The sequence below is a fragment of the Laccaria bicolor genome, genomic scaffold (assembly GCF_000143565.1).
Source record: "Laccaria bicolor S238N-H82 LACBIscaffold_39 genomic scaffold, whole genome shotgun sequence".
NCBI lineage: Eukaryota > Fungi > Basidiomycota > Agaricomycetes > Agaricales > Hydnangiaceae > Laccaria > Laccaria bicolor.
In genome coordinates this window covers 257797-281845 of record NW_001889910.1, presented here as the reverse complement: position 1 = coordinate 281845, position 24049 = coordinate 257797, and the positions used below count along the sequence as shown (strand labels likewise).

General features: G+C 46.4%; 9 protein-coding genes across 9 annotated transcripts; 4 read left to right on the top strand and 5 right to left on the bottom strand.

The window, feature by feature from the left end:
* Window positions 1-1196: 1196 nt before the first annotated feature.
* LACBIDRAFT_332207 (uncharacterized protein) lies at window positions 1197-2160 on the top strand (the record flags this gene model as incomplete). The annotated part of the gene is made up of 7 exons (XM_001886703.1): window positions 1197-1329; window positions 1383-1399; window positions 1490-1504; window positions 1763-1783; window positions 1838-1896; window positions 1974-2000; window positions 2061-2160. The coding sequence occupies 7 exons, from the start codon at window positions 1197-1199 to the stop codon at window positions 2158-2160; spliced, it is 372 nt and encodes a 123-aa protein (XP_001886738.1).
* Window positions 2161-2449: 289 nt separating this feature from the next.
* Window positions 2450-2774, bottom strand: LACBIDRAFT_308263 (uncharacterized protein; the record flags this gene model as incomplete). The annotated part of the gene is made up of 3 exons (XM_001886615.1): window positions 2450-2593; window positions 2645-2671; window positions 2760-2774. The coding sequence occupies 3 exons, from the start codon at window positions 2772-2774 to the stop codon at window positions 2450-2452; spliced, it is 186 nt and encodes a 61-aa protein (XP_001886650.1).
* An 820-nt stretch (window positions 2775-3594) lies between these two features.
* On the bottom strand, window positions 3595-5973 carry LACBIDRAFT_332206 (uncharacterized protein; the record flags this gene model as incomplete). Its single annotated transcript, XM_001886614.1, has 12 exons — window positions 3595-3660; window positions 3705-3865; window positions 3961-3987; window positions 4099-4144; window positions 4555-4663; window positions 4703-4790; window positions 5103-5225; window positions 5255-5288; window positions 5491-5517; window positions 5603-5648; window positions 5702-5799; window positions 5917-5973. The coding sequence occupies 12 exons, from the start codon at window positions 5971-5973 to the stop codon at window positions 3595-3597; spliced, it is 882 nt and encodes a 293-aa protein (XP_001886649.1).
* Window positions 5974-7740: 1767 nt separating this feature from the next.
* On the bottom strand, window positions 7741-8695 carry LACBIDRAFT_332205 (uncharacterized protein; the record flags this gene model as incomplete). Its single annotated transcript, XM_001886613.1, has 5 exons — window positions 7741-8046; window positions 8095-8117; window positions 8236-8270; window positions 8395-8444; window positions 8663-8695. The coding sequence occupies 5 exons, from the start codon at window positions 8693-8695 to the stop codon at window positions 7741-7743; spliced, it is 447 nt and encodes a 148-aa protein (XP_001886648.1).
* Window positions 8696-9543: 848 nt separating this feature from the next.
* Window positions 9544-12074, top strand: LACBIDRAFT_332204 (uncharacterized protein; the record flags this gene model as incomplete). The annotated part of the gene is made up of 8 exons (XM_001886702.1): window positions 9544-9624; window positions 9705-9791; window positions 9851-10057; window positions 10471-10990; window positions 11194-11304; window positions 11329-11347; window positions 11398-11780; window positions 12004-12074. The coding sequence occupies 8 exons, from the start codon at window positions 9544-9546 to the stop codon at window positions 12072-12074; spliced, it is 1479 nt and encodes a 492-aa protein (XP_001886737.1).
* Window positions 12075-12661: 587 nt separating this feature from the next.
* Window positions 12662-14708, bottom strand: LACBIDRAFT_308257 (uncharacterized protein; the record flags this gene model as incomplete). The annotated part of the gene is made up of 3 exons (XM_001886612.1): window positions 12662-13504; window positions 13573-13871; window positions 13931-14708. 3 exons carry the CDS (start codon window positions 14706-14708, stop codon window positions 12662-12664), a joined length of 1920 nt encoding a protein of 639 aa, XP_001886647.1.
* A 4777-nt stretch (window positions 14709-19485) lies between these two features.
* Window positions 19486-20727, bottom strand: LACBIDRAFT_308252 (uncharacterized protein; the record flags this gene model as incomplete). Its single annotated transcript, XM_001886611.1, has 3 exons — window positions 19486-19911; window positions 19973-20000; window positions 20054-20727. 3 exons carry the CDS (start codon window positions 20725-20727, stop codon window positions 19486-19488), a joined length of 1128 nt encoding a protein of 375 aa, XP_001886646.1.
* Window positions 20728-21680: 953 nt separating this feature from the next.
* LACBIDRAFT_308251 (uncharacterized protein) lies at window positions 21681-22256 on the top strand (the record flags this gene model as incomplete). The annotated part of the gene is made up of 4 exons (XM_001886701.1): window positions 21681-21743; window positions 21795-22039; window positions 22088-22170; window positions 22222-22256. 4 exons carry the CDS (start codon window positions 21681-21683, stop codon window positions 22254-22256), a joined length of 426 nt encoding a protein of 141 aa, XP_001886736.1.
* A 337-nt stretch (window positions 22257-22593) lies between these two features.
* Window positions 22594-23671, top strand: LACBIDRAFT_332199 (uncharacterized protein; the record flags this gene model as incomplete). Its single annotated transcript, XM_001886700.1, has 5 exons — window positions 22594-22620; window positions 22668-22825; window positions 22857-22962; window positions 23010-23295; window positions 23373-23671. The coding sequence occupies 5 exons, from the start codon at window positions 22594-22596 to the stop codon at window positions 23669-23671; spliced, it is 876 nt and encodes a 291-aa protein (XP_001886735.1).
* Between the last annotated feature and the right edge of the window lie 378 nt (window positions 23672-24049).

Below are 24049 nucleotides of genomic sequence, written 5' to 3'. Positions count from 1 at the left end.
CGATTTTTGGAATTTTTTCACGCCGAGATGGCTGAAAAAAAAATTCTTTTGATTTAAGACAAATTAAAAAAAATAGTTTTTTTGTCGATGTGATGTGTGATGTGAACACTTGGTCGAAATAGTACAGTAGTCCAAGGGCTTGCCTCTGGCAAGCTGGCCAAGCGCAGCAAGTGCCACCATAGGTGCAGGTTAGAGTGTTTTAAATTCAAATAAAATGTAAGTACCAAAACAGAGATTAGAGATGTGTAGCAGAACTGGAATTGAACATGTGTACTGGGGGGACAGCTTGCCTCTGGCAAGGCATGGCTAAGCAAAGTGAGTGTTGTACTATCAGTCCAGGTCTAAGTCTAACATTGATGATTCAGATAAAGGATGTACACCAGAACTGGGATAGAAAAGTGCACCAGAACTGGGATTAAATCTGTGTAACTTACCAAAAGTGGGATTACAGCTGATTGCAAAACAATAGGCCAGTTGTGATTGTGGTTGCTCCTCAGTGGTTTGTTTGTTTGGAAGGCTATAATTAGAAATGTAAATAAATTAGCAGAAGAAAGCACAGCGGCTCCTGTTGCCATTTGTTGTTTGGGCCAGGTTCCATGATGCTCCATCAATGCACAAATAGACAGCTGAAGATCAGTGGCCTATCGTTTTGCAATCAGCTGTAAATATGTGTACCAGAAGTGAGATTAAACATGAACTGGGATAAAAAATGTGTATCAAAACTGGGATTAAACATGTGTACCAGGGGGTCCAGGGGGCATGCCCCCAGCAAGCTGTGACCTGCACCAGAGGCATGGTCGAGTGTTAGCAAGTGCCACGCCGTAGGTGTGGGTCTAAAGCTTGTCTATATAGAATGGCACAATGTTTTTAGCCTTTTGATGGCTGAGTAAGGCTGACTCAGCTGAGTCAGCAATGACAAATCTTATATAATCACTCTGAACCTCACATCTTTATATTGAGCTTGACCTCATCTACCCTCCTCAACTCCAGGTAAATATTTCTCTGTATTTTATACATATTTTAAAATGCTCTCTTGCTTGAGAGGCCAGTTTGTAGGCACATACATAGAGGTGTAAATTCTATTTCTGTACAAACTCTGCTCTACAGTCAGAAAATATTTATCATTGGGTGGGTCACCTATCACAATTTTATAGTTGGTTGATCTAATCACTTAGTTCTGTAATCTATCCATCATCATGTTTGGGTTTCTGTTTTCTTCCCCTCTTGCATGTGCAATATTTAATTTCAATTCACTCCAGGGAGAGATTGGGAATGTTACTCTAAACATCCCTGCCTATAATCTTTGGAGGCTTATTATCACATCTGAGAGTATGTTGGATGGGTTTGTTGTTTTATGTCAGAATTTTATCCCTTCACCCCAGCTCTTCATTGGGGAAGTGTAATGCCAATGTGGATATGTGCACCTCTCAAAGCTATATATTGAAGTATTCTATCTAATTCAATATGTGACTGGAAATTCAAAGATTAGTATTTTTGTAACTCAGTAAGTTGCTCATAGTTTTATTATTGAAGATTCTCAACAGGCCTGGAGTTATATAGATTTAATAAAATGTATAAATCAGAGAGTTAAAAATCTTCCAGATAAAATGGGGACTTAGGGAGCTGATTTGGGAGAGGACATAGGAAGTTCCACAAATATAAGTGAAGATTTAGTCAATTTATTCCATGCAGATGAGAAACCCAGGAAGAAATAATCTAATTTCTCAAAACTACTAGAAGTCTATAGTTTCTGGCCCAATAGGATTTTGGGAAAGCTGAGGAGGTAAGGGAAGGTCATGTTAGAAATATATTTATTGTATGTGTTGGTGTCTTATAGCATGACAAGAGAGGGTTCACAGTACAAAAATATGAGAAACATTGGGGCATGGTAGAGCAGTAAGAGATGTTAAATCGGAAGTAGTACCATTTATAAAGATATGTAATAAATATTCAACACTCTGTTTAATGGGTAGTCAGAACCAATTTGAATTTGCAAGATGGTATGTCAAACAACTGGAGTTAGAGTGCCTGCCCCCAGCATGCTATGACCCATGTTGTAGGAGCAGCCAAGTTATTGGCTATGTGGAAGCAGGGTTTGGGGCCCAACACACTGCACTGTGGACTTGGCACATACAGATATCAGAAAAATTGCCACTGTGATGCAAATTTTATCATATATGTAGATGTACCAGTAATTTACACCAACATATAAAGATTAGAATAAAAAATGTACATGGGGATTGGGATGAAACATGTATACTGGAACTGGGATTGAAGATGTGTACCGGGGGGTCCAGGGGGCTTGCCCCCGGCGAGCCGTGACCTGTGGTGAAGGAACAGCCGAGCGCCAGCGAGCACCGTGCCATAGGCGTGGGTCTTAGGCTTGTATCAATCAATAGGGGAACCTTGTGCATGAGGTAACATAACTCACGAGGCGACAAGAAGAGAACTACTTGCTGTCCCCCCCAGAAGCGTGGCATCTGGATGGGGGTGGGGGGTAGGGGGTGGAGAAGATGAGTGTATAAGGGGGGAGCCCGCTGAATATGACCCGGACTGCTGACAGAGTGAAGGCGCCCTCCAACATGTCATAATCCTAGATGAGATCCGTTAGGGGGGGTTTCAACTGTGCGAAGGCATGACTCACGAGAGGGTAAGACCAGACTCTGCCAGACTAGAGCAGCACATACACCAACTCACAGATGCGGCCAACATCAGTGAGAAGGTAAGACCAGACCAGAGAAGCACATACACCAACTCACGGATGCGGCCAACATCGGTGAGCAGGTGTATGTGCAGACTCAGGCCTTAGGGAGCAATGGTGGGGAGTTGAAACATTAGAACGTTAGAGTCCCAAAGTTCAGAAGTTCAACATCAGTCACATGGCACAATGTTCCAAACTCAGCCGATGGGCACATGACTGCGCCCAAAGTTGGCCCAAAGCTCAGGCTGACTTGCTGCCCAAAGTCACAAAATGCACTGGCAACAGCAGATCTATCCAAGATTTATCTCTTGATCACTTGAGAACTTATCGAGAAGTGTTTGCCTTCGTCAAGAGCTGAGAAGGCTGCAATCTGATAATTTCTTACTTCATTACACTGTCTCACAATTGGAAACAAATGATATATATATGATTTTGTCCAGCTACGAGACTACAATAATCTGCATGCATCCTTGCGAGGCACACACAAGCATTGCAACAGATTGTGAGCTATTGTGAGGGATTGTGATCTTCCAACATCTGACTAATATCTTGTGAGAAATAAAAGGTCATATCGGAACTTCACCGATTTACTGAAGTTTGAGCAACTTTCGCAACTTTGCAAAGTTGTAAAGTTGCCAAAGTTCAACAACTTTGTAAAGTAAGGTACAATAACTTTGAAAGTTATCAAGCAACTTTGAAAGTTGTTCGATAACTTTCCATAGTTGGGAATCCATCTTTCAGTAGCACTTTGGCACCTTTGCTTGTGTATTTTGATGAACTTATTTAGTGACTTTGGATCTCAAGAAGGATGGCATGGAACAGGAGAAAGGAATAGCATTGATGTTCAGTATCTAATACAGTAGTTGTGTTCTAGATAAAGCCCTAGCTAGACGCTAATCCGGAGGCTTCTCGCCTACATCCATCCAGTTGCCACTCTCGACCTGCACACTGCCGCTATCCTATGGAGTTCGCTCGGTGGTCTGCAGGAGCTATGAGATCGCACCTGGGCATGGTCATGGTTGCGGATGTGCATGGTTGTGGACATGTTGGCATGGATTTGTTGTGGTTGTGGTTCGCGATGGTTGTTGTGAACACATTGTGGTCGTCTTCGTGGTCGGCGTGTCTTGGTTGTGGTAGTGGTGGTCGTATAGTTCATTTCGTGGTCTGGGGGAGCAAGGAGACACGTCAGTATGTCATAAATATGAGGGTGAAACGACGTTGTGGTCCCCCGCACCAATGCTCCATCCTCCCAAGCTCACGATGAAAGGCTGGATTGGCGATGAGAACTATATAAGAAGAGAAGTCAAATCAATAACCCATCCACGAGGGAGGATATACAAGAGGAGACACACACACACAGATGAGGAGTAGGACACATCATGTGAGAAGTGACACACCTGGTAACAATGTGTCATTCTTCGTGATTTCGCATTTTCGAGTGTGCTGTGCATCAATTCGAAACTCCGCCACAAGTTACGAGTGTGATGATCATTGTGACGACTTGGTCACGACCGCTTTCTCATCACCACCACCACCATTTGCTTGCCTGTGCCCCACCACCCCCCTCGCTCTCTTCCTGCCCATCTCCCACCCTCGCTATGGCTGACAAGGACCAAGAGAACGGTCATGGGCTCTTTCAGGTGGTTCCCACTTTGTTCAGCCCCGGATTTTTGCTAACAACCCACCACCATCACCTCCCACACCCTGTGCCATGGCAAACACGACCACCACCCCCAATTCAACCCCCTCTCGCAAACCCAACCCTCGGATTACGACTAATCACCCATGAAAATGCCCACAAAACTACCCATCTACCAACGGCAACAACCCAGCGCCCAGGATAAACCACCCACGCTGACGGAATCGGCCCATGAAAATGCCTGCACAGACAGAATCCAGCGCTGAGGCCCATTGACGAGGACCCAGTGCCACTTGGCAAACCAACAGAGGATACAGCACCCACTGTGCAGCCAGGTGTGTAAGCCACGCCTCCCCACTAACCAACCCCGAATGACAGCAAAAATGCCAGCGCCCTTTGCGATGAGGCCACCACTGTGTCCCACCCGACCATGGCCACCAAGACTACATACTGACACCCAGATGCGCCAATACTAGGCCGTCGACAGTGAGGATTCTTGGTGCGTACATTCCGGGGTCGCAAGGTTGCTCCCTCTCTTAGAATTTATGTATAACTTTGTATAGTAAGTAGTTTAAGGAATAAAACTTATAATCCTAAATTTTACTTGAGCATGGAGAGGCAGATTTTGACTTAACCACAGAATCTTTGGTGTATGATACATAGCTAATTTCCATCACACATCAAATTTTCATTTTCTGACAATCCAAAAAGGGCGGAATCAATCGAGATAGTATGGTATCATGCGGATAAGATTCGACACACCTTCCTGAGCAAGTGACCGACATTTGCCATCAAATGTGTTGAACATTGGACAGGTGTGTCGTTCTCCATCACGTGTGTCGTGTCTCATTTCTGTGTGTGTGTGTCGACTCTTGTCTGTCCTGTCTGCGAGGGAGACAGGAGAAAAAACTTACACAGTCCATGCGTCTTACGGCTTCGTTTCCCCCACTGCATGTTTCACAAGAGTTGACTCTCAGTAAAAAGCAAAGTCAAGCAAAATCACACAAAGTCAGAGGTCACAAGGGGGCACCAGCAATAGAATGCCGGACCGGTACCCAGTTAGTTAGTCCAAGGTCCAGTCCAAAAAAAAAAAAAAGGAATCTTCGACAACTTAGTTCCCAAATCATCATAGAACATCATATCAGCTTACTGTGACCCAGCCGGACTCCCAGCTATGCTAACTAGCATTGTAGAGTCCAAATAATAGCGGTTTCTGTTGTACATAATCATGCTTATGCTATAATTATCTTATCATGAATCACAAAAATGTTTTTCAGATTTTTGACATGAAAATGGAACCAGCAGAACCTGCAACGCAATCTCAGGTAAGTAGTCAAGCATCTGTCAATCAGGTTACTTACTGGTCATCTTGACAGGGAAGTAATATGGCACCAATGTCAGAGTCGGTTCTTGACGCCAACGGATGCGCCCTATGTCCAGAGTGCAAAGTACACGTCCACTGTGGCAGTGTTGGGATCTCGAACCTCACAATACATCATATGGGTTCGAAAATCTGCTGTGAAACAAAAGTGAAACATGATAAGGATGACAAGAAGAAGAATTCTTCCATACTCACCTTTTTCAAATGACCGAAAGCGGCTCCTGTGCCTTCAAAAGTCATGCCTACAACCATAATCAGTAACCGTCAACCGACGAGTGGGGCAAGTTTAACCTCTTCCCCCCTGACATTCATAAAATGCCACTCTCTGGACAGCCATTCAGCAAACTCATCGCGAAATTCCAGTCTCTGATCAATAACCTACCAGAGAGTGTTCCTGAAGTGTCGGCTGATGATCCCTTGTTTAGTACCATCTACAATGTGTATCTTTGGAGCAGGCACCTCGATCTTGGGTTTGCACGTCTTGTAATGAGTCTGTGCAAGGACGAGGAGGGAAGCGCTCCAGAAGATGATGTCATATTACTATATTTAGACCGGTGCCTGATTACGTAGTTAGTTAGTCCCCTCAAAGTCCAGGGAAAAAAAAATTGACCCCAGGTCTTTTTTTTAAATCCCAGTGCCCCCTTGAGAGGTCATTCAGATGTATGTCAGACATCTGTAATATTCACACCACACTTCCCTCAAACTTCCCTTGGCAACAAATGGGATGTGAGTTTAGTCCTACGTTAGTATCAACATTGTCATAAATTATCTATGCATGGGTATGCCAAGAATTTCTGTCTACACTGAGGCTGTGCTGCTTTGGACTTAAGAGCTCGTAAGACTGAGTTGCAAGTCACATGATTGCTTTGTGTTGGCATTTGAAAAGTTTGTCTTCACTTCAACTTTGTCACTCCGACGACCAGTCCCACATACTTTTCCTCGACTGCTCGATTGACAATTTTGGTGAACCAGCTATACCCGCAGACACCCTCATCGATGGATTCCGCTCTTTTGCGGATGCACCCGACACACTCGTGGCTACCACCATCATGAGCTCCCTCAGTCAAACGCAAGGACTGTGTGTTGTCCAACATGCTGCCACTGCTTCCGGCTTCCATATGTTACACAAAAACATAACAGCGACTCAACAAAGAGCTAAGTTGGCATCAGGCTTAATGACGATGCACGCTGACGACGCTCTTCGGTTGCAGGTCCCACCATCACCACCACCAAAATATGGCGGCCACAGAAACTCCTTGCCCAGCAAACAACAACCATATTCTCGATGCCTCCCGAATCCAAATGGCGCCTTCATCAACTCCTTCTCTTCCCTCCCCGTTTCCTGTGCAAATGTGAATGGCAACGACTCGGACTCGGATGTGGAGGATTTGATGGGTGTTGGATCTGGTGGGGACCACTCGATGGTGTCGTTGGAGCATTTGAATGGACACAACATGTTGCAGAGGGCCTTTTGTTGTTCCTCACCCCCTCATACTCTAGGCCTACTACATGTGTCTTGTAAAGTAGTCAAATATAATCTGAATCAGCCTATTTCCTATTCTAAACTGGGCCCAAGCATTAATGACTGAGGTATGACTATTGTACGACAAGTACATGACTGACTGTGAGACTAATGTATGACTATTGTACGATGAGTACATGACTGACTGTGAGACTACTGTATGACTATTGTACTACGAGCATAGTCAGAAACGCTTAAACAAACGACATTTAGTCAGACACCCTCTAATTGGTGACTTTCTCGTGACTAACATCTGACTTCACTATTTACTGAGGTTGACTGCTGACCAAAGTATAAAATAGCTTGCCATGATGAGTGTTAGATTTAGACAAAATACAGAGATTAAAGAGAAAGATCTGTACTGTGAGAGAGGACTACTGTGCTCCAAACTCGGGTTGTTGCTGTTGAGGCGAGATATGGTGAGCTGTCCAGAAAGACAGTAATTTCAAGAAGAGTTTGCAGGAACAGATAAACAAACACTTACGAGATATATCATTCTAAGCGGCTAAGGCGCGGATTGCAGGTTGCCATCTGAAAGCAAGACTTGAAGTCTGTGAACAAGCAGAGGAGTGGTAGGGGCACAAGAGGACCGTGAGGGTGAGACAGGCCAGGAAGAGGGTGCGTGGCGACCAATGAGCGAAGAGAGCGAACAGAAGAGCTGGTGGGGAAGGAAGAAAGAGTGTGCGAACACCGAAAATTTCTCTTGAACCAAGGTCACGTGAACCCGTGATCACGTCATTCTCATCAGGGCCGGGCAATTCAACTTGTGCAAAAACAAACAGCATGCATCTTCTTGCCAAACCCTACACAGGTACATTACTTCGTTCCTCTATTCGCATTTGAGGACTTACTTTGGCTGCTAGATATAACCTTGCTTGCCATCGGATTCAGCTCTCTGCGCACACTCCACCCTCACATGCATTCCGCTCAACACGAGGATTTACGGGTGAATAGATACGCGATCAGACGAACAAAACCAAGATAACACGTACATGAAAGCACAACAATCAAACCCAATGCGTAAATGCTATGGGAAGGATGCAGGAGTGTGGGAAACGAGTGGATACGCTATGGACAGCTGGCGTTTCGCATTTACGAACTGGGATAGGGTCGTGAGGAATGAAAGAAGGTCATGACAGGTGAGTACTTACATTGCTTCGTCCATCATGCACAGTACTGATTGTTTACCCTCACAAGCAGTCTGCTCGACACAGACAATGATGGGTGTTCACAGGTGTATCTGTGACAAGGTGCTGTTACCAAGGTATCGGAGGGGAGTATTCATGGCGATAACTCCGAGACGGCAGGTGATCTCGGGAACATTCACGACTTGTTGGGAGCATAAGAGAAGACGGTTGGCCAAGTCTAGAAGAAAGACACATCAGTAAGGTGGTACGGGTGATATGTTTCCCTGCTCACTGGCATAGAAGGAGGAGCTGTGGATGCCGACATTTTGGAGGAAGTCACTCTCGCGAGAAAACCATGTACATGCAATGTACATGAGATAGCCTTCTAAACTTGTAATTTTATAATTTTTAGCCTCCTTTCAAAGTTTTAACTCCAAAGTGAAAGACATTCATAAGGTAGTTCAAAGAGTAGAAATCAAAGTCAAAGATGTATTCTTGAAGTGAAAGTTCATGGTAAAGTTGAAATAGTTGCTCAAAGTTGCTAACATCAAAGTCTAAGTTACCAAAGTGTAATTGGACATTTTGCTGATTCGGAATAGGCCTATAGGCCATACAACTACTCCAACAAAATCCTTTTTGGGCGAAGGCTATACCCGACCATGACTTTACCGTACCTTCCCCAGCTATGCATAATGGCCTAACGGTGTGACGGCTCACACACCTGGACAATTTTCCAGAACTGTGGACCGTGGTTCAGACAGAAAGCCTGTTCGATTCAGGACTAGGTCATTAAGTTTGGTGGCAACATTTTTTAATTCAATGGCTTGCCTCTAGTACTCACCTGGTCTCTAGTTTAACCCACCTTCTCCAGCTACTGATAACGACCTAGTGGTGTAACGGTTTGCACATCTACATAATCTAAAGCACTCCAGCCAGTTTCAGCTAGAGAGTTCTCCGGAGGAGGTCATCGATTCGGCTTTTGAGACCATCAAATTTCAATGTCTTGACTTTATCTTGTCTCTACCTTTACCCGACCTTTGGCATGTTCCTCTCACCTAGCTCAACACCACCTGGGGAGATGGGGTCTCAACAGCTGACTGCATCGACCAGTTCGAATATATTGGCTTGCTCGCCCTCTGAAGTTCACACTGGTGGCAATTACCAGGGCAGTTTATGGTCAACTGCCTTAAAGGCAGTTGTCTGGCAGTTGTTCAGCAGTTGACTTTCATCAGGCGAGTTTACCACATTGCGTTTGTTTGTAGGCTGTGCCAAAGAGTCCGACATCAGATTTCGGGCCCATTAGATTCCTGTTTTTCCTGCTTCGACATCTTCAGCTTTCACCAACTTCTGTTTGCACTCAGATGGAACAGAGGAGCAGAGCAACTTCAAAGAGGGGACCCATGAAGTGGGAGGCCTGCAAGGTATGTCATATTACCAATGTGACTTTTATTGTGGAACTAACATTCACTCTAGATACCAGTATTGTGGTGCATATTTGTCCATACTGTGGGGGTCACCCAATGGCCCATCACCCCTCCTCACCATCCCTCCATCACCCCAGCTAAGGCCCCCAACTCCACCCACCCATGTCGTAGCGTTGTCGCACCACATCAATCGACATCAGTTCAACATCTGCAACATGTTCAGGGCTGCACACATTGGGGTGATGGCAGGCACCGTTTTCGGAGTCAGTCACATTGTGTCCTTTGTTCTTCGACGTGACGCGTCGTGGCACATGGCCTTTCCTCTCTGTCAATTTCGCATTTTTGACATTCCTTCCCTCCCTCTTCTCATCACCGATTGCGATGCCTGACAATGACATACCAATGGACCCTCCAGCTTCCTCACCTCCACCCAATTCACCAACTCTTGCCAATACTCATGGCAGTACCTCCAAACGGAAGTGATTGTTGATGCCGGCCGAGGCTGGCCTGTCAAGGACAAAGAGGTCTAGAAAGGGTGTTGTTCCAGCTTGCTCTAAGAAGGGTAAAAGGCCAAGTGACTGGCACCTCACAAAAGGGGAGGTCCAGCAAAATCGGAGGCAACCAAGGTGTGTAGATCTATTGTTTTCAATCTAATCCTATGCTCATATCCTTCCAGCTAGCTCTTCAAGTCCATTGTCGAGCACTCTGGCAGTTACCAAGCCAGACTTCAGTTCCTCTGAAAGTCACGCTTGCTGATAGAGCTCACTATAACTCCCGTTTCTCTTCTGAGTCTGCTATCAAATCCTCGGTTCACACCAGCCTTGATGCCAATTCTGTTGACATCAACAAGGCTCAATATAGGGTTCGACAGCTTCTGGACTCTCTGTCTGACTTGAATAGCACCACAGCAAATCACATCCAGCGCATTGATGAGAGTTTTCTTTGTCTCATGTTCAGGACCATCTCATTCTTTGGGCTTGCATGCTGGGCTCCTGATGTTCTCAGTCAGGATCCTAACTCTATGTATAACTTGCTCCATGAGCACATTGCTCTTGTGACCTTCGAACAGGTTGCCGCTGGCTTTGGCTATTCGCATCTTGGGATTGATCTGAGCCTAATTTGCAATTTCACTCTCATGCGAAAGCTCTATTGCAACTTTGTTTATTCTTACATGCATGGCATTGCCAAATCGGAGAGTAAGACTCCAGGGAGCGTTGTGAAATCGAAAACAATGACAAATGTTTGGAAGTGACGTAAAGAGGTATTTTTTTAATACTATCTTTATCTGCAGCTAGCTCACCACTGGGGAAGCTCTCTGCAGGATGAGTCTGTATTCTAAAGGCACAGGGATTTAATGAGCGGACTGTTGATCTTGCCAATGAGGCTGAGGCTCATTCAGACGATGAGGTTGCGGAGGGGGATTCAGGCTCTCAGCTCACCTATCACATCAACATTAAGGATGGTCGCTCAACTAAAGTGAAGTCATTCTTTCGGATGCTTGATTCTCAGCGTAGGTGCTTGGATTGATCCCAAGCAAAGCGTCGAAATTGCAGGTGAGTTTTTTAGCGCTATTCTTATTCATCTTCATTCATCTATATACCAGGGCAGAGCATACTCGTGAAGACCCTCTCACTCCTCTTGAATCAGAGCTCTTCGCCTTGCCAAAGTTTACTCCAATTGACTGGTTTGACCCAGGCTACTGGAATACCACCTTAACTGTGCATGAGTGTCTTGACTATATAGAGCATGGCGTCCACATTGGCCTTCCTCTCGCAGAGGATTGTCAGACCTGGGAGCAGTGCAGTTTATGGAAGAACCTACTGGTGGAAGAGTTTATGGAAACATATGGAAATGCAGTGCTGGCACTGTACAAGATGCCTACAGCAGAAGAGGTTGAGCAGCTTCGACAGTGGGGGGAAGAACTTGAAGAGTTGGACTTGGAGGCTCAACTTGGGGATGAGGGATCTGGGGATGAGGGATCTGGGGGTGAGTAAGGGGATTTCCAACTTGTCAGGTATTGTTCTCCACATTCACAATTTGTTTCCTTGTTACATGCCTATCCTTTTATTTATTTTTCTTTCCCTCATCATACATGTTCATTTTTCCAACACAATTCTACACATTTCCTATGCTTCTTATGTTGTCACCTCTCATCATATGCCCTCTATTCCTCTTTGTCATGCATGCCTATGTCCCTCTTTATGTACAGGTTATGAATACAACTCTATGCTTATGGATATGAGTGCTACCATCGTCCTCTATTCAAAGCCCAACAAATAATTATGGTTTCTCTTGGAATGCCATATGTTCCTGATGGGCGCCAGAATGTTGTAAGATGGGTGATAAGGTGGACTGGCTGTATGATCATCAGCTGCCTAGAGGGAACTGCGTCAACAATTTGGCTCATAAAACCTGGAAAATGAACAAATGGAGCCTGTGCCTCCTCTGAATTAGGCAGCTGCTGGTGTGGGCGAACAATGAAAAATGTGTGCATGGCTCCCTCAAGTGGGATGTGCCAGATTGCTTCAATAAATCCTGTATCATGCTCCTGTGTATGAGGATTGCGAAACTGGATAGCACTGTTCCCTTCATGTGATGCTGACAGCTGAAAGTGTGATCCCCTCGGTGCACCTGGAGAGGGAGTTCAACCCTTGGAGGAAGGATAAGAGCATTGGAAGGATGGGGAAATGCATCGTAAGCTCGATATTGGTGTCCAGTAGCCTGAAGGTAGACAAGGAGAGCATCATAAGCATCCCGTGGAAGATTTGATGCCTTTTTGAAAACTGCTGCCATTTCAGCAGAGTCCAGGGGAGTGGGTGAGAAATCTGAAGTTTTGACAGCTGGTTGTAAAATATTTGCAAGGCCATTCATTCTACCATCTTGTAGTCCATCTTGCAGCAAAGCATCCGATATTGAATGTAGTGACCAGTGTATTCATCAGCACTGGCATTAGAAGTCTTGAAGGATGATAGTATGTTTGTGGCTGCAACAAGATGGTGAAAGGATTGGAGATGTTGGTGCTGAAGATTTGTCATTGTTTCAGAGTGCCAGAACTCTGGAATTATAAGCGGAAAGATACAGCTGAAGAGCATAAGGTACTCATGAGCTTTCAGCTTCCCGTGACTTGGTTCTCCAAGGTTTGTTGGAGGTCGCTGTGCCCATGTTGGGAGAGTAACATTAGAAATGCAGTTTCGAATCGCTTGAAGCTGTGCATCCATGAAGGTAAAGTGTTCTTTGGTGTCAGGAATATAATCTGGATCTCCAGTAACTTCATCATCCTCATCCTGCATGTCAAATGCATAGGGATGTGGTTCATCTTGAGTTGGTGTTCGAGAGAGTGTTGAAGATCGGCCAGAATGCTGGGATGAGAATGAAGGGTTTTGGTGGAGTGGTGCTGCTTCTGCCTCTGCTGCCTCTCGATGTAACTCATCAAGCTCACTTGCAGACTCAGATACATCTGTTTCAGTCCACTGTTCCTCCTCGTCAATTCCCTGACCAGTATTCTGAGAACCTTCTTGTGGCCCAATGGCCCACAGAACACAGAGTTGATGTTTTAACACTCCTTCCTGCCAGTTGTGCATATACCCAAGAAGAACATGTTTAACAGGATCCCAGTAAGGCAGATGGTGAAGAGGAGTCCACCGCACCCCAGTAGATTGAGCCTGAGCTTTGCGACCAGATTTTGTTGCTGTGTTCAGCCATACTTGAGCCTGATCTCATACTTGTGCTCAATCTGGTCTGCGGTACAGAGGCAAAAAGAACAGAAAAGTGTGGCTGCATGAGCCATAAATCCTCCAGCCTTGTGACTTGCCTCTATATCAGAAATAAGGGGTGCAACTTTTATCTGAAACCAAACACCAGCAGGATGTCGAAATGTAGGAAGGCATTGACCTGGAGGAGTGGCATATTTGAGAACAGAATCAATGAGGGGTTCAATAATGTGGGAGATGGTGATCATATCTGGTGCATTTGGTGGGGGAGTGAGGCCAACAATAAATGTGTTTTCAGGCAGATAGCGCAAGTGTGGAGGAAGATTCAGACAATAAAGAACAATGGCACCACAAGATGCATGCTTTCCTATTATAAAAATATAAAATCAATATATGTGAAATAACACTGAAATATTTCTGACATACCAGCAATCTTGTTTGTAAAAGGATTAAACCAATCAATATATATCCCAAAGACCAGATGGCGAGCAGTAGAAAAAAGGCCTGTCAAATCTCGCCAGGCAGGGCTGTCATGAACATCATGCATATCTCCACCAAGTGCAGCTGTAGAATTTCCACATTGCCGAAAGCTTTCATCAAGTGCATCTTCGATAATCTGGCAAGACAGAAAGAAAGAAAGCCAGGAATCAAAAGACTGTGTAGTATAGAGCTGTCTGGGGACCAATTTTGGTCCTCTGGATGTATTCTGAGATTTCCAAAGATCTGTATTGCAGGCGTGAGATCTCGGAGACTCCTTCCACTGACACTTCAAAGGAATTGGGGCTGAGTAAAGAGCAAAACAAGATGGGCAACAAGCTGTCCTGATGATATCTGGTTCAGGAAAAGTTTGCCCATATGCTGAACAGAGGTCATGAGAGAGTTTGAATTCTGGTAGCTTGATATTGATGCCATATGAGCAAAGAGCTGCTTCAATGAGTTGAATCATTGTGGAGATGATAAACTGAAATGCTTGCAGGATAGTGTTTGCTGCAGATCGACTAACACCAGCCCTGAGATGGAGCCAGACCACAAGCACACAAACCATCTTGATGATCATTCCAGTAGAGATTAAAACATCTAGAATACTGTTAGCGAATAGGGGAAGATATAATTTTTTCCACACCCTTTGGGAGATCTGGTGCTTGAGGTTGTTTGAGAGCTGAACTTGAGGATGCTCAATGCTTCTGCTTTGGAGAATGCCCATCTTTATCACACTTCTCGTGCTCCTGACGAGTTTGTGCAGAAACCGCCTTGCCTGGGTGTTCAATACCCTCGATAGTTACCTTGCACTTTTTGCAGTATGAACAGGTGCATATGACAGGGGGCATTTCAGATGGGGGAGCAATGTGAACTTATACACCTTCAAAACGCACTTGAGAACGTCGAAAACGCTTAAATTTTGACTAAGTTACTGTCAAATCTCTAAAATATCACTCAAATGTGTAGACTTTCAAGGATAATTGCATAAATATGTCAATTCTTCACCGATTTTAGCGTTCTTGGGCTCGTTTTAAAGCTAGAATATGCAGAAATAATATCTATCAAGATACATATGAGCATATTTGCCTTGTTATAACCGATTCTTTATTTTTCGGTCCTAACCGGTTAGTAACTGCAAATAACTGCCTGTAACTGGTTAGTTGCGGTCCGGTTAGGTTATTTTAGGTTTCGGGACAAAGGCTAACTGGTCTCGGTCTCGGTTAGAGCCCCTGGGCACCCAATAACCGGACCTAACCGGACTTTCAAACACTAGACACATAAGTCTGGTCATAGTCGAGGCCAGGTATCTGGGTGTAGCCTTTGGCCACCAGGCGCACCTTGCACCGGATGATTTCCCCTTTGGCATCGTATTTGTTGGTGTAGACCCACATTGAGTCGATAACGTGCGCGTTGTGAGGTTTGTCAACCAGTTCAAAGGCACCCCTGCCGTTCAATGTTTGCCACTCTGTTTCCATTGCTGGTAGCCATAAGTCCGGCTGTTTCATGGCCTCCCAGTAACTCCGTGGTAATTGTGAGTTGGGGAGGGCTGTCATGAGCACTGTTGTGTCCGCAGGTGCGCCAGTGCCTAGAGTAGCCAGATGTGCAGAGCGGCAAGGTGGTACAGGTACAGGCGTTGTTGGTGAGGTGGTCTGAGGAGTTGTGATGGGCGTCACATTGGGCGTGGACTAAGGGTGGAGAGGTGGAGAGGTGACGTGTGGGTGTGGGGCAAGTGGTTTAGCAGGCAGGACGATCCCAGTGGCAGATGAGTTTACTTTGGTGGGTACCGGGTCATCATCGTTGATGACCACAAGAGGGGGTATATCATCATTGGAGATAGTGCAATGGCCATGTCCTTCCTCAAAAATGATGTCCCTGCTTTTGATTGTTGTGCCTGATGCCCGATCCCAAAGTTTATAGGTGCTGCACTCGAAGTACCCTATCAAAACATACTTGATCAATCAAGGCGCTAGTTTCGATGTGCCCATTTCCTCTGGGATCTTGGCGTATGCCGTGCTCCCAAATGGCCGGAGATGCGACACATCCTGGCGTGTTTTCGTCCACTTTTCAGCAGGGATAATGTTGGGATGGCGAGCAGAGGGGATCAAGTTCCGGGTGTAGATTGTGAAGGCAGCAGCATCAGCCCATAGGGATGGGGGTAGTCCGGAATCTGCAATAAGGCAATGTACACCTTCCATGATAAGTCGCATCCCATGTTCTGCCACCCCATTTTGACCATGGGCATAGGGAGTGCTAAACTCGACGGTGATGCCATGTTTCGACATGTATTCCCTCCACTTCTCATTGAAGAACTCAGTCCCCATATCCACCCTTATCTGTATCAACATTTTCCCTGTCTCTCGTTCTGCCTTCACATGGAACTCGGCGAAGGCACTTAGGGTCACATCGCTGGATTTTGAGGAGAGGAAATAGCCCACACGGTAAGAGGACCCTCCATCGTTGAACGCCATCATATACTCTGCTCCCCCAACAGATCGTACTCAAGCTGGTCCCCACAAGTCAATAAACACCCGTTCCAGCACATCTTTTTCGGGCTCCACCACTTTGTCATATGGGTGTGTCGTCTGCTTCCCATAGATACAGTCCTCACATTTTCCCTCGAGCCCAGTATCCCCTGTGATCGTGAGTCTGTCGACCAGATCTTTCTTGGCCATGTCAACGATCGAACAAACGCCCACGTGTCTGAAATGCCGATGCCAGACTTCGAGGCTTGTGGGTTTATTTAGGGAGCGTGCCACGAGAGCCTGAGTGGTGGGAGGTCGAGGTACCACATTTAGCAGGTACATCCCGCTATTCCCAGTGCCCCTCATTAGGGTTCTCTTCTGACCTTCATGGATGTCATAGAATGTCACACCCCCTCCGCCAAAAAGCGCCCAACACTTCGTGTCATCGAGCTTGCTAATTGATATGAGGTTAGCGATGAGGTCGGGGGTATGTACTGCATGTGTGAAGGTGATTGTGGTTCTCAGTGGTCCGGATATGATGGTCTGAGTGACTGTACCGTGCCCGACGATACGGAATTGACCTCCTCTGTTTGCAGATTGGCCTTTGTCAGGCCAAGATAGTGTGTGGTATGTGGAGAAGGCTGAGTGGTTGACAAAGCAGTGCTTGTTCGCTGCTGAGTCCGCATAGGTTGGTACTTCTCGTTCACCTTGTGTCGTCATAACTGTTAATGCATGTGTGATCTTTGAGACGTCTGCCTGGGGCATCCCTTTGTAGTCAGGTCCCAAATTGGATACAAGTGCAAGGGTCAATTCGGAGGAGGGTGAGGCATCTGTGAGGGCTGCTGTTACTGACGAAGTGTTCCCAGTTGGGGTATCATTTTGGGGTAGAGATGGGCGTGCCCCTCTGCATTGTCCGAAACCTGGGGGAAATTGTCCCTCCTTTCCCCCACCACACCAATAGCAGTTGGCAATGGTATGTCCCTGATGTCCACAATTCATGTTTGTACACTGAAGCTGGCTTCGTGGTCGTCTTGCATCAGTTTGCAGAGCTGTTACGACTGTAGCGGGGTTGGTGACAGACTTGGAATGGTTGATTCAGTTCCAGTGGATCGTCAAGCGGCTGATGACTTCTGCAGATGATTTTGCGACATAGAGGGTCCCAACAACGCTGTCCCATGATTCAGGAAGTGACAACAGCATGATCATGCGTAGTGTTTGAAAGTCTGGTTCGGTCCGGTTTTTTGATGCCCAGGGGCATTAACCGTAACCGTAACTGGTCTGCCTTTTCACAAGAAGTCAAAAGACCAGACCGGACCGCAAAAAGACTGCAGACCGCAGTTTTTTGCGGTCTATAGACCAGTTTCGGTCTGCATCGGTTTTAACCGGTTTATGACCGGTCTTTAGGCTAATATTTTAAGATTATGAATCGGTAAATTTATTAACATCTCTATTAGCTTCAAAACGAGCCCAAGAACGTCAAATTCCGTTAGGAATTGGTGCTTCTATAAAATAAGTCTGGTACATCTATTATTCCCAAAAGTAATTTACATTTTAATTCGTATCTCTCTCGTTTTTTTACCAAATCGTACGTTCTTGGGTGCGTTTTAAAGGGTATTTAAGGGGCTACAAAAGACCGGTCCAAGCCGGTCAAGACCGGTTCACGTTAACCGGTTTTTTTGCGGTCTTTACATCTCAAAAATAAAAGACCGTAACCGCAGGTCCGGTCCTTTGCGGTCTTGGTCCGGTCTGGTTACGGTCTTTTTCCAGTCACAAGACCGGACTTCCAAACACTAGCGAAGCCCTCGGTTCCTGCATGTGGGCCCAGGTTGCAACACGTCCTGACATTTCTTTCGCCCTCAGTGTATTATCACGTTTCCAGACTAACCCCGGACCAGCCCACTAGAAGGCAATGCTCCACTTACTCGCTTACCTCAAGGGAACCCTCACTTACAAGATCACGTACCATAGGGGAGGTAGCCTCGACCCGATTGGCTTTGTCGATGCGGACTACGCTGGGGATACAGACACGCGCCGATCCACTTCTGGATACCTCTTCACCGTGGCCGGCAGACCTGTATCATGGAGCTCAAAGCGCCAAGCGACCATCGCCCTATCTACTACAGAAGCGGAATACATGGCTCTTACACGCGCTGCACAACAAGTGCTTTGGATGTACTCATTCATGTCTGAAGTAGGCTTGAAGCGTGAATTCCCAGCTATCCTTCACAGGGACAACACCGCTTCGATTGCCCTCACCTTTAATACGAAAGGACATGCTTGCGCCAAACATATCGACATTCGGCATCATTACATTAGGGCAAGGGGTACCGAAAGTAAAAGTACATGACACAATCATATGTTCACTGGGGTGGGCGCTATGCAATACGAAAGGAACCGCTCACGCAACGAAACAAGGGTTCAAAGTTGCGGAACACGGAAAGAAAGTAAAACGGAGGGTCACGAGTGTCATGCGCACTGATACCATTCTGCGCCCCAACGTACGTTGGGGCGAAATGGCAGCCTTTATGGATTGCGCACGTTCCAAAACCATCCTCGATCGCGTTTGCTTTGGCACCATTCAGGCCGATGGGATCACTGCGGAAAACTGCTGGAGACATGGCGGAGATAAAAGCAAGAATGTGGGTCATCGGGTGTTGAGGCAGGGTTTTTTTAACAAGTTTTTAAAGGGCCAAGGGAAGAACCTACATCAAAAATCTTTTGTTAGGAACCTCCCTTTTTCCCTCTTCTACATTTTCTACAAATGTGTACATAACTACTATAGGAATGCAGGTTTTCATAGTTTCCGATATGGAGATGCTTTGACAGTCTAGCGCGGTGTAGTCTCTTTTCGAGCATGACGGGAAACCAGAGACAAACTAAAACAAGTAGGTGTGATAAACGGGTATAACAATTATAGATATGATATAAAAGCAGAGCAGATGATAACGCAAGTCGGGAGATTTGATGAGACGAAATGAAGAGACGTCGATGCCGTGGCCAGAACAGTAATAAGCGCTATCGAAAGGGTTAGAAGAAAGCTTAAATTGCGAAACCCACTAGGCGGTTGATGTCCAACAGGTTTAACAGCCTCTGGAAATGAGAAACCGAAGGCAAGCCCCCAGAAAACTCCGCTTGAATCACGGTTTCTATCCACATCGGACCGCTCCATGCCATCCACCATATTACCCAAGCGTAGGACACAAAGAACGGGATGCGACTGATCCCGAATTTTTTAGCAGCAGCAATCACCATGTCTTCGACAGTGATTACCATGGCTTGCATGATATAATATTGAATAGTCAATCGCGCAGACGTAATGCTTCTCATCGCCATCCAGTCGCCTGCTGCATGGATTATCCCTGATAATAAGAAGGCGACGTAGAGCTGTGTGTAAGATGAGAGAGCGCTTCCAGCTCGAAATTTTAGGACGTTTCGTGCGAGATATTTTCCAGCACCTGTAACAGGCTAAACAAAAAAATTCAACAGTGAGTACTCGGTGAACTGAAACTGTGTGTAGGCAACTTACCCGTCGCATCATTTGATGCCATGATTTCCTGTTCCAAATCTGTGAGTATCACAAATCAATCTAGGAGATGGCAGTGCGCACCCCCAGAATCTGCGCACAGTGGTAGTTCTCAGCCAGGGACCGAAAAAATTTGGCCAATCTCGTGGTTCCGAAAGGCCAGCCGCAACTGCAAATGCGGAAGCTACCGAATGGTTCATGTACAAAGTTGCCCATATGGAGAACCAGAACATGAAAACATTCCAAGTCTGCCAAAGGAATCCATGCGTTCCGAAGCTCTCCCTATCGATTCCATTGAGTGCGGGATTATGGTGGATGCAAAAGAATACGATGTTGCGGATAAAGTAGACAGTGAGCGCCCTGCAGAGCCTGGATTTGACGAAACCCCATCTGGGTAAGTGGGAGCGTTGAAGGTTTGGAATTGCGGTAGACCATTGAACACCCCGCCAATCACAAGCGAGTGAAGCCGCCCAGTACAGACGCTCAAAAAGAGCCATTTCGCGTACGGGCTTTCGTTGTCGCTCGCGCCTCAGGGAAATCTGAGGCTCGCTGAAGAGGATCAAGTCCGATGCATATGCAAGGAGAGTTGTTGCGTAGATACCGATCGGGAATCCTCTTTTTGTGGGAAAGACGAAAAGGCAGGCATATAGAGCGGCGAGCACAGGGAAGAAAAGTTTTCTTTTTGGTGAGGGTTTCGACGCTATTGCAATGACGGCGAGGAGGGTAAATAGCACGCAAAGAATCCCTATAGATCCCATGCTGGTGGTTGAGAGAGTAGCGTTAACGGCCCGTAGGAAATTAAATTATATGTAGACTCACAGGAGGTCTGTCGAACCAATGGAAGATGGGCCGGGGAACAAAAAAGTGATGTGTAGTTCAATATGTACTACCTGTGAAGATACTCGGGCCCCGGCTTCGTCATTTGGTGACAAGATGTTTGTCAAACAGACACATGTTTGCCAACTTGAGCAAAAGCCTTGCTATAGCCGCTGATGTTTCGGCAACAATGAGGGGGAAGTTCAACTTGAAGCTGGCTTAACGAGTCAGCATGGAACTCGTTAATAAAATGCTATCGTTTGTGTGGATATAATTGTGGACCGACCTTTGTACTTCTACATTCCTGCGAGTTCTGAAAGATCTGACTCAATACCCACACAATACCCACAACTGTCACCTCTGCCGAGTCCTGAGAATGATTGAATGTGAGAACAGGTAGGCAAGTCGGTCGAGGGTGCAAAGGGCGGATCTCCTCAGAAATAAAAGAAAGGTTAGCAAGGGTGCGAGTACAACCATTCCTAAAGGACCTACGCGGAAAGTTCTTTGATCTGGCAATCTTTCATTCAACTTCCATTGGTACTCATGTCGATATGATTGTCCAAGATAGGTCAAATTTGCCCATCTCCACTGCTCACTAGTACCAGCGCCGGGCCGCCGTATCTAAACTCGCTTATGAGAATGGAGTAACGCACAATCCAGGCAAAATCCAGGTCAAGCTAAGCACGAGGTTCGAGGTTCGAGTTGAAAGGATAAGAAAATAATAATAATAATTCTTTTTTTACCTTTCCACGTCGATATCGATCATATCTCTGCCTCTTCCTCTGATTCTCTTGATCACCTCCACATCCTTAAGTACCCTCACGCGAACAAGCCAGAGTATGATCACAATGTCTTCAACCCGCGTGTGCGGGGCTTGCGAGACCGGACGAAGCTCATGGAGGGAATCTGTTACTTTTTGGTCGGAAAGCTAGAGAGTGGGCGAGATGGTGCCAAGACCGTGAGTTTAAATGCCTTTTGAGTAGTGTGGTTTAGTTCTTGACATGCGTAGGCTACTAGACTCTACCGATGTTTGCAACCTTCGGAAACAGTAGCGTTTCGGACGTCTTTGTCAAAGTATTTCGAGACCTTAAGGCATCACTCGCGGTATCCTTCGTTGAAAACCTCTCTGGGTGCTAGCGCGGGGAAAGCAAAAGCGAAGGAATTGAGAACTGAGGCTGAAAGTTTAACGACTGCTTGGTGGTGGAGGGACGTTGTGGTTCACAAGTCTCTGCCAGAAGACTGTTTCGGTGAAAAGTACGCGTCTTTTCTGCCAACACCCTTTGTCTAATCTCTTCTGAATAGGTTTGAACGCCTTTTGCTATCTGTTTCCATGCATGTGCTGTTGAGGGGCTCTTCAACCATACCACCCGAAAGAATGAGCGTAGGTTCGCCTCAAACACCCTTCCTGTTTAAAGCCGTCTGATGATTCCACCAAGGGTCAGCCGTCGATCTACACCGATCTCTTGGCTAAGTGCTAGTTAACTCGACATTTGTTGGTTCCGAAACGCGTCACTTCTCATGCGACGACAAGGTGATCTAAAATCATTGCGCGTGAGTTATTGTCTTGCTGTTGCCTCATCCTATTGATGGTATCTTTTGACAGCACAATCTCAATTCGCATGCTGGCCAAGGAACGTCACGATACGACTCGCCTAGTACCACGCAAAAGCTGGTCTCTTTATCGGACTCCGATTTGGCGAATTCATCCTGGAGTGGCGAAGAAGGTCTCAAAGTCCTCCATGCCCCCATTGAAATGGCCGCCCTGAAATTGATGACACCATGCAACCCAGTCATCAGATTCTATCCACATGACGAGTTTAAGCGAAAACGACAGGGTCAGTTCTAAGCTTAAACCTCTCTTCGACGCTACAATTCATCTTAGGTGACACCCCCACCTCCACTTCCCATCGCGGCCGCTCACAACCCGTCAAATCTACGAAAACTTCGGAAGCCGATCTACAACAATGCTAAAACCAAGAATGCCGAGCGCACTACACAAGCCCAACTCATCCTCTCCGACTCTAATGCAGAGAAGAACATGTGCAGTGCACTGGCTGAGGCACTTATCAAGCCTGGCTCAACGGACGGCAGTCTTGCCATCGGTCCAGGATCAGCCGGGCCCCAAACTTGATCTGTGGACATCAACCATTGAGGCTCGGGAGAGTTTTAACTTGAACGTATGTTTCATTGCTTCAACCCATGGACTATTCTGATCACTCTACAGACCCGACGACCGGGCTACTATCCTCTTTCGGGTTGGACATATCTAGGAGGCATCGAGGACCTAATGGACGACCTGCGAGAAGGGGTGTTGTTGCCTTATCCTCCCGTTCCAGACACGACAGCACCGAGGCTGCCGGCGACGGACTCTCAACCGAACGTGCCTTCAACGTCAGTATCAGTCCAGAGCGTGGGCCTCTTCGGCTCGCCGCCTCGGGGAGGGCTTTTCATCTACCCCACCCTCCAGCGTCAAGCCTCCGTCAGCGTATCTCCAGAGTGGCAAAAGATCGGTGCGATTCTCCCTGGCTAGGATAAGGCGGCCTACACTCTTCCAGAACGTGATGAACGATGTTGATCGGGTTAGTAGACGATTCGACAGAAGAACCAAGTAGTGAGATCCAGACGCCAAAGAGGAAGCAACCCGTTAACAGGATCTGGACGGCCGGCAGTGCCAAGCCCGATATGAAGGAGGGTACCCCTAGAGACTCATTCCCAATGGCTGCGCTCCTCATTGAGCCCGCGATGTCGTTGCCCTCGCTCCTTACCTCGTCCCTTTTGCATGGGGATGAGGATGGGGATTTAAATGTCATGACACCGACGTTCGCACGAAGGGACAGTGCGGCTTCCTGGCTTGGTGACGACGACGATGTTGATGAGGGGGATTGAGATGACCCTCCGAGCATGACCGTCCGCGATATTCTGCTACAGCGGACACAAGTAAGTTCGATTTGTTAGGTGAGCATGACCTCTTCTGAGTGTGGTTGATATTCAATGAACTGATGGTGGTTCTTTCAGATGCAGAAGGGGACGAAGACAGTATGTTAGGAAATGACGGGTCCTTCGAGTGGAATTAATCCAGACGAATGTAATGAATGTTCTTGCTTGCTCTGTCCATGGATGTCTGAGATGCGTTCCAACTTTAGCCTGAATCATGGATGTCGGCAACCTCGAGCCGATCATAACTTGCTCCGCAGCATGAAGTTCTTTTCTTGTTTGTTCCTAGTTCCTCATCACCAGTTCGATAAACAGTACTGAAAAATCCGA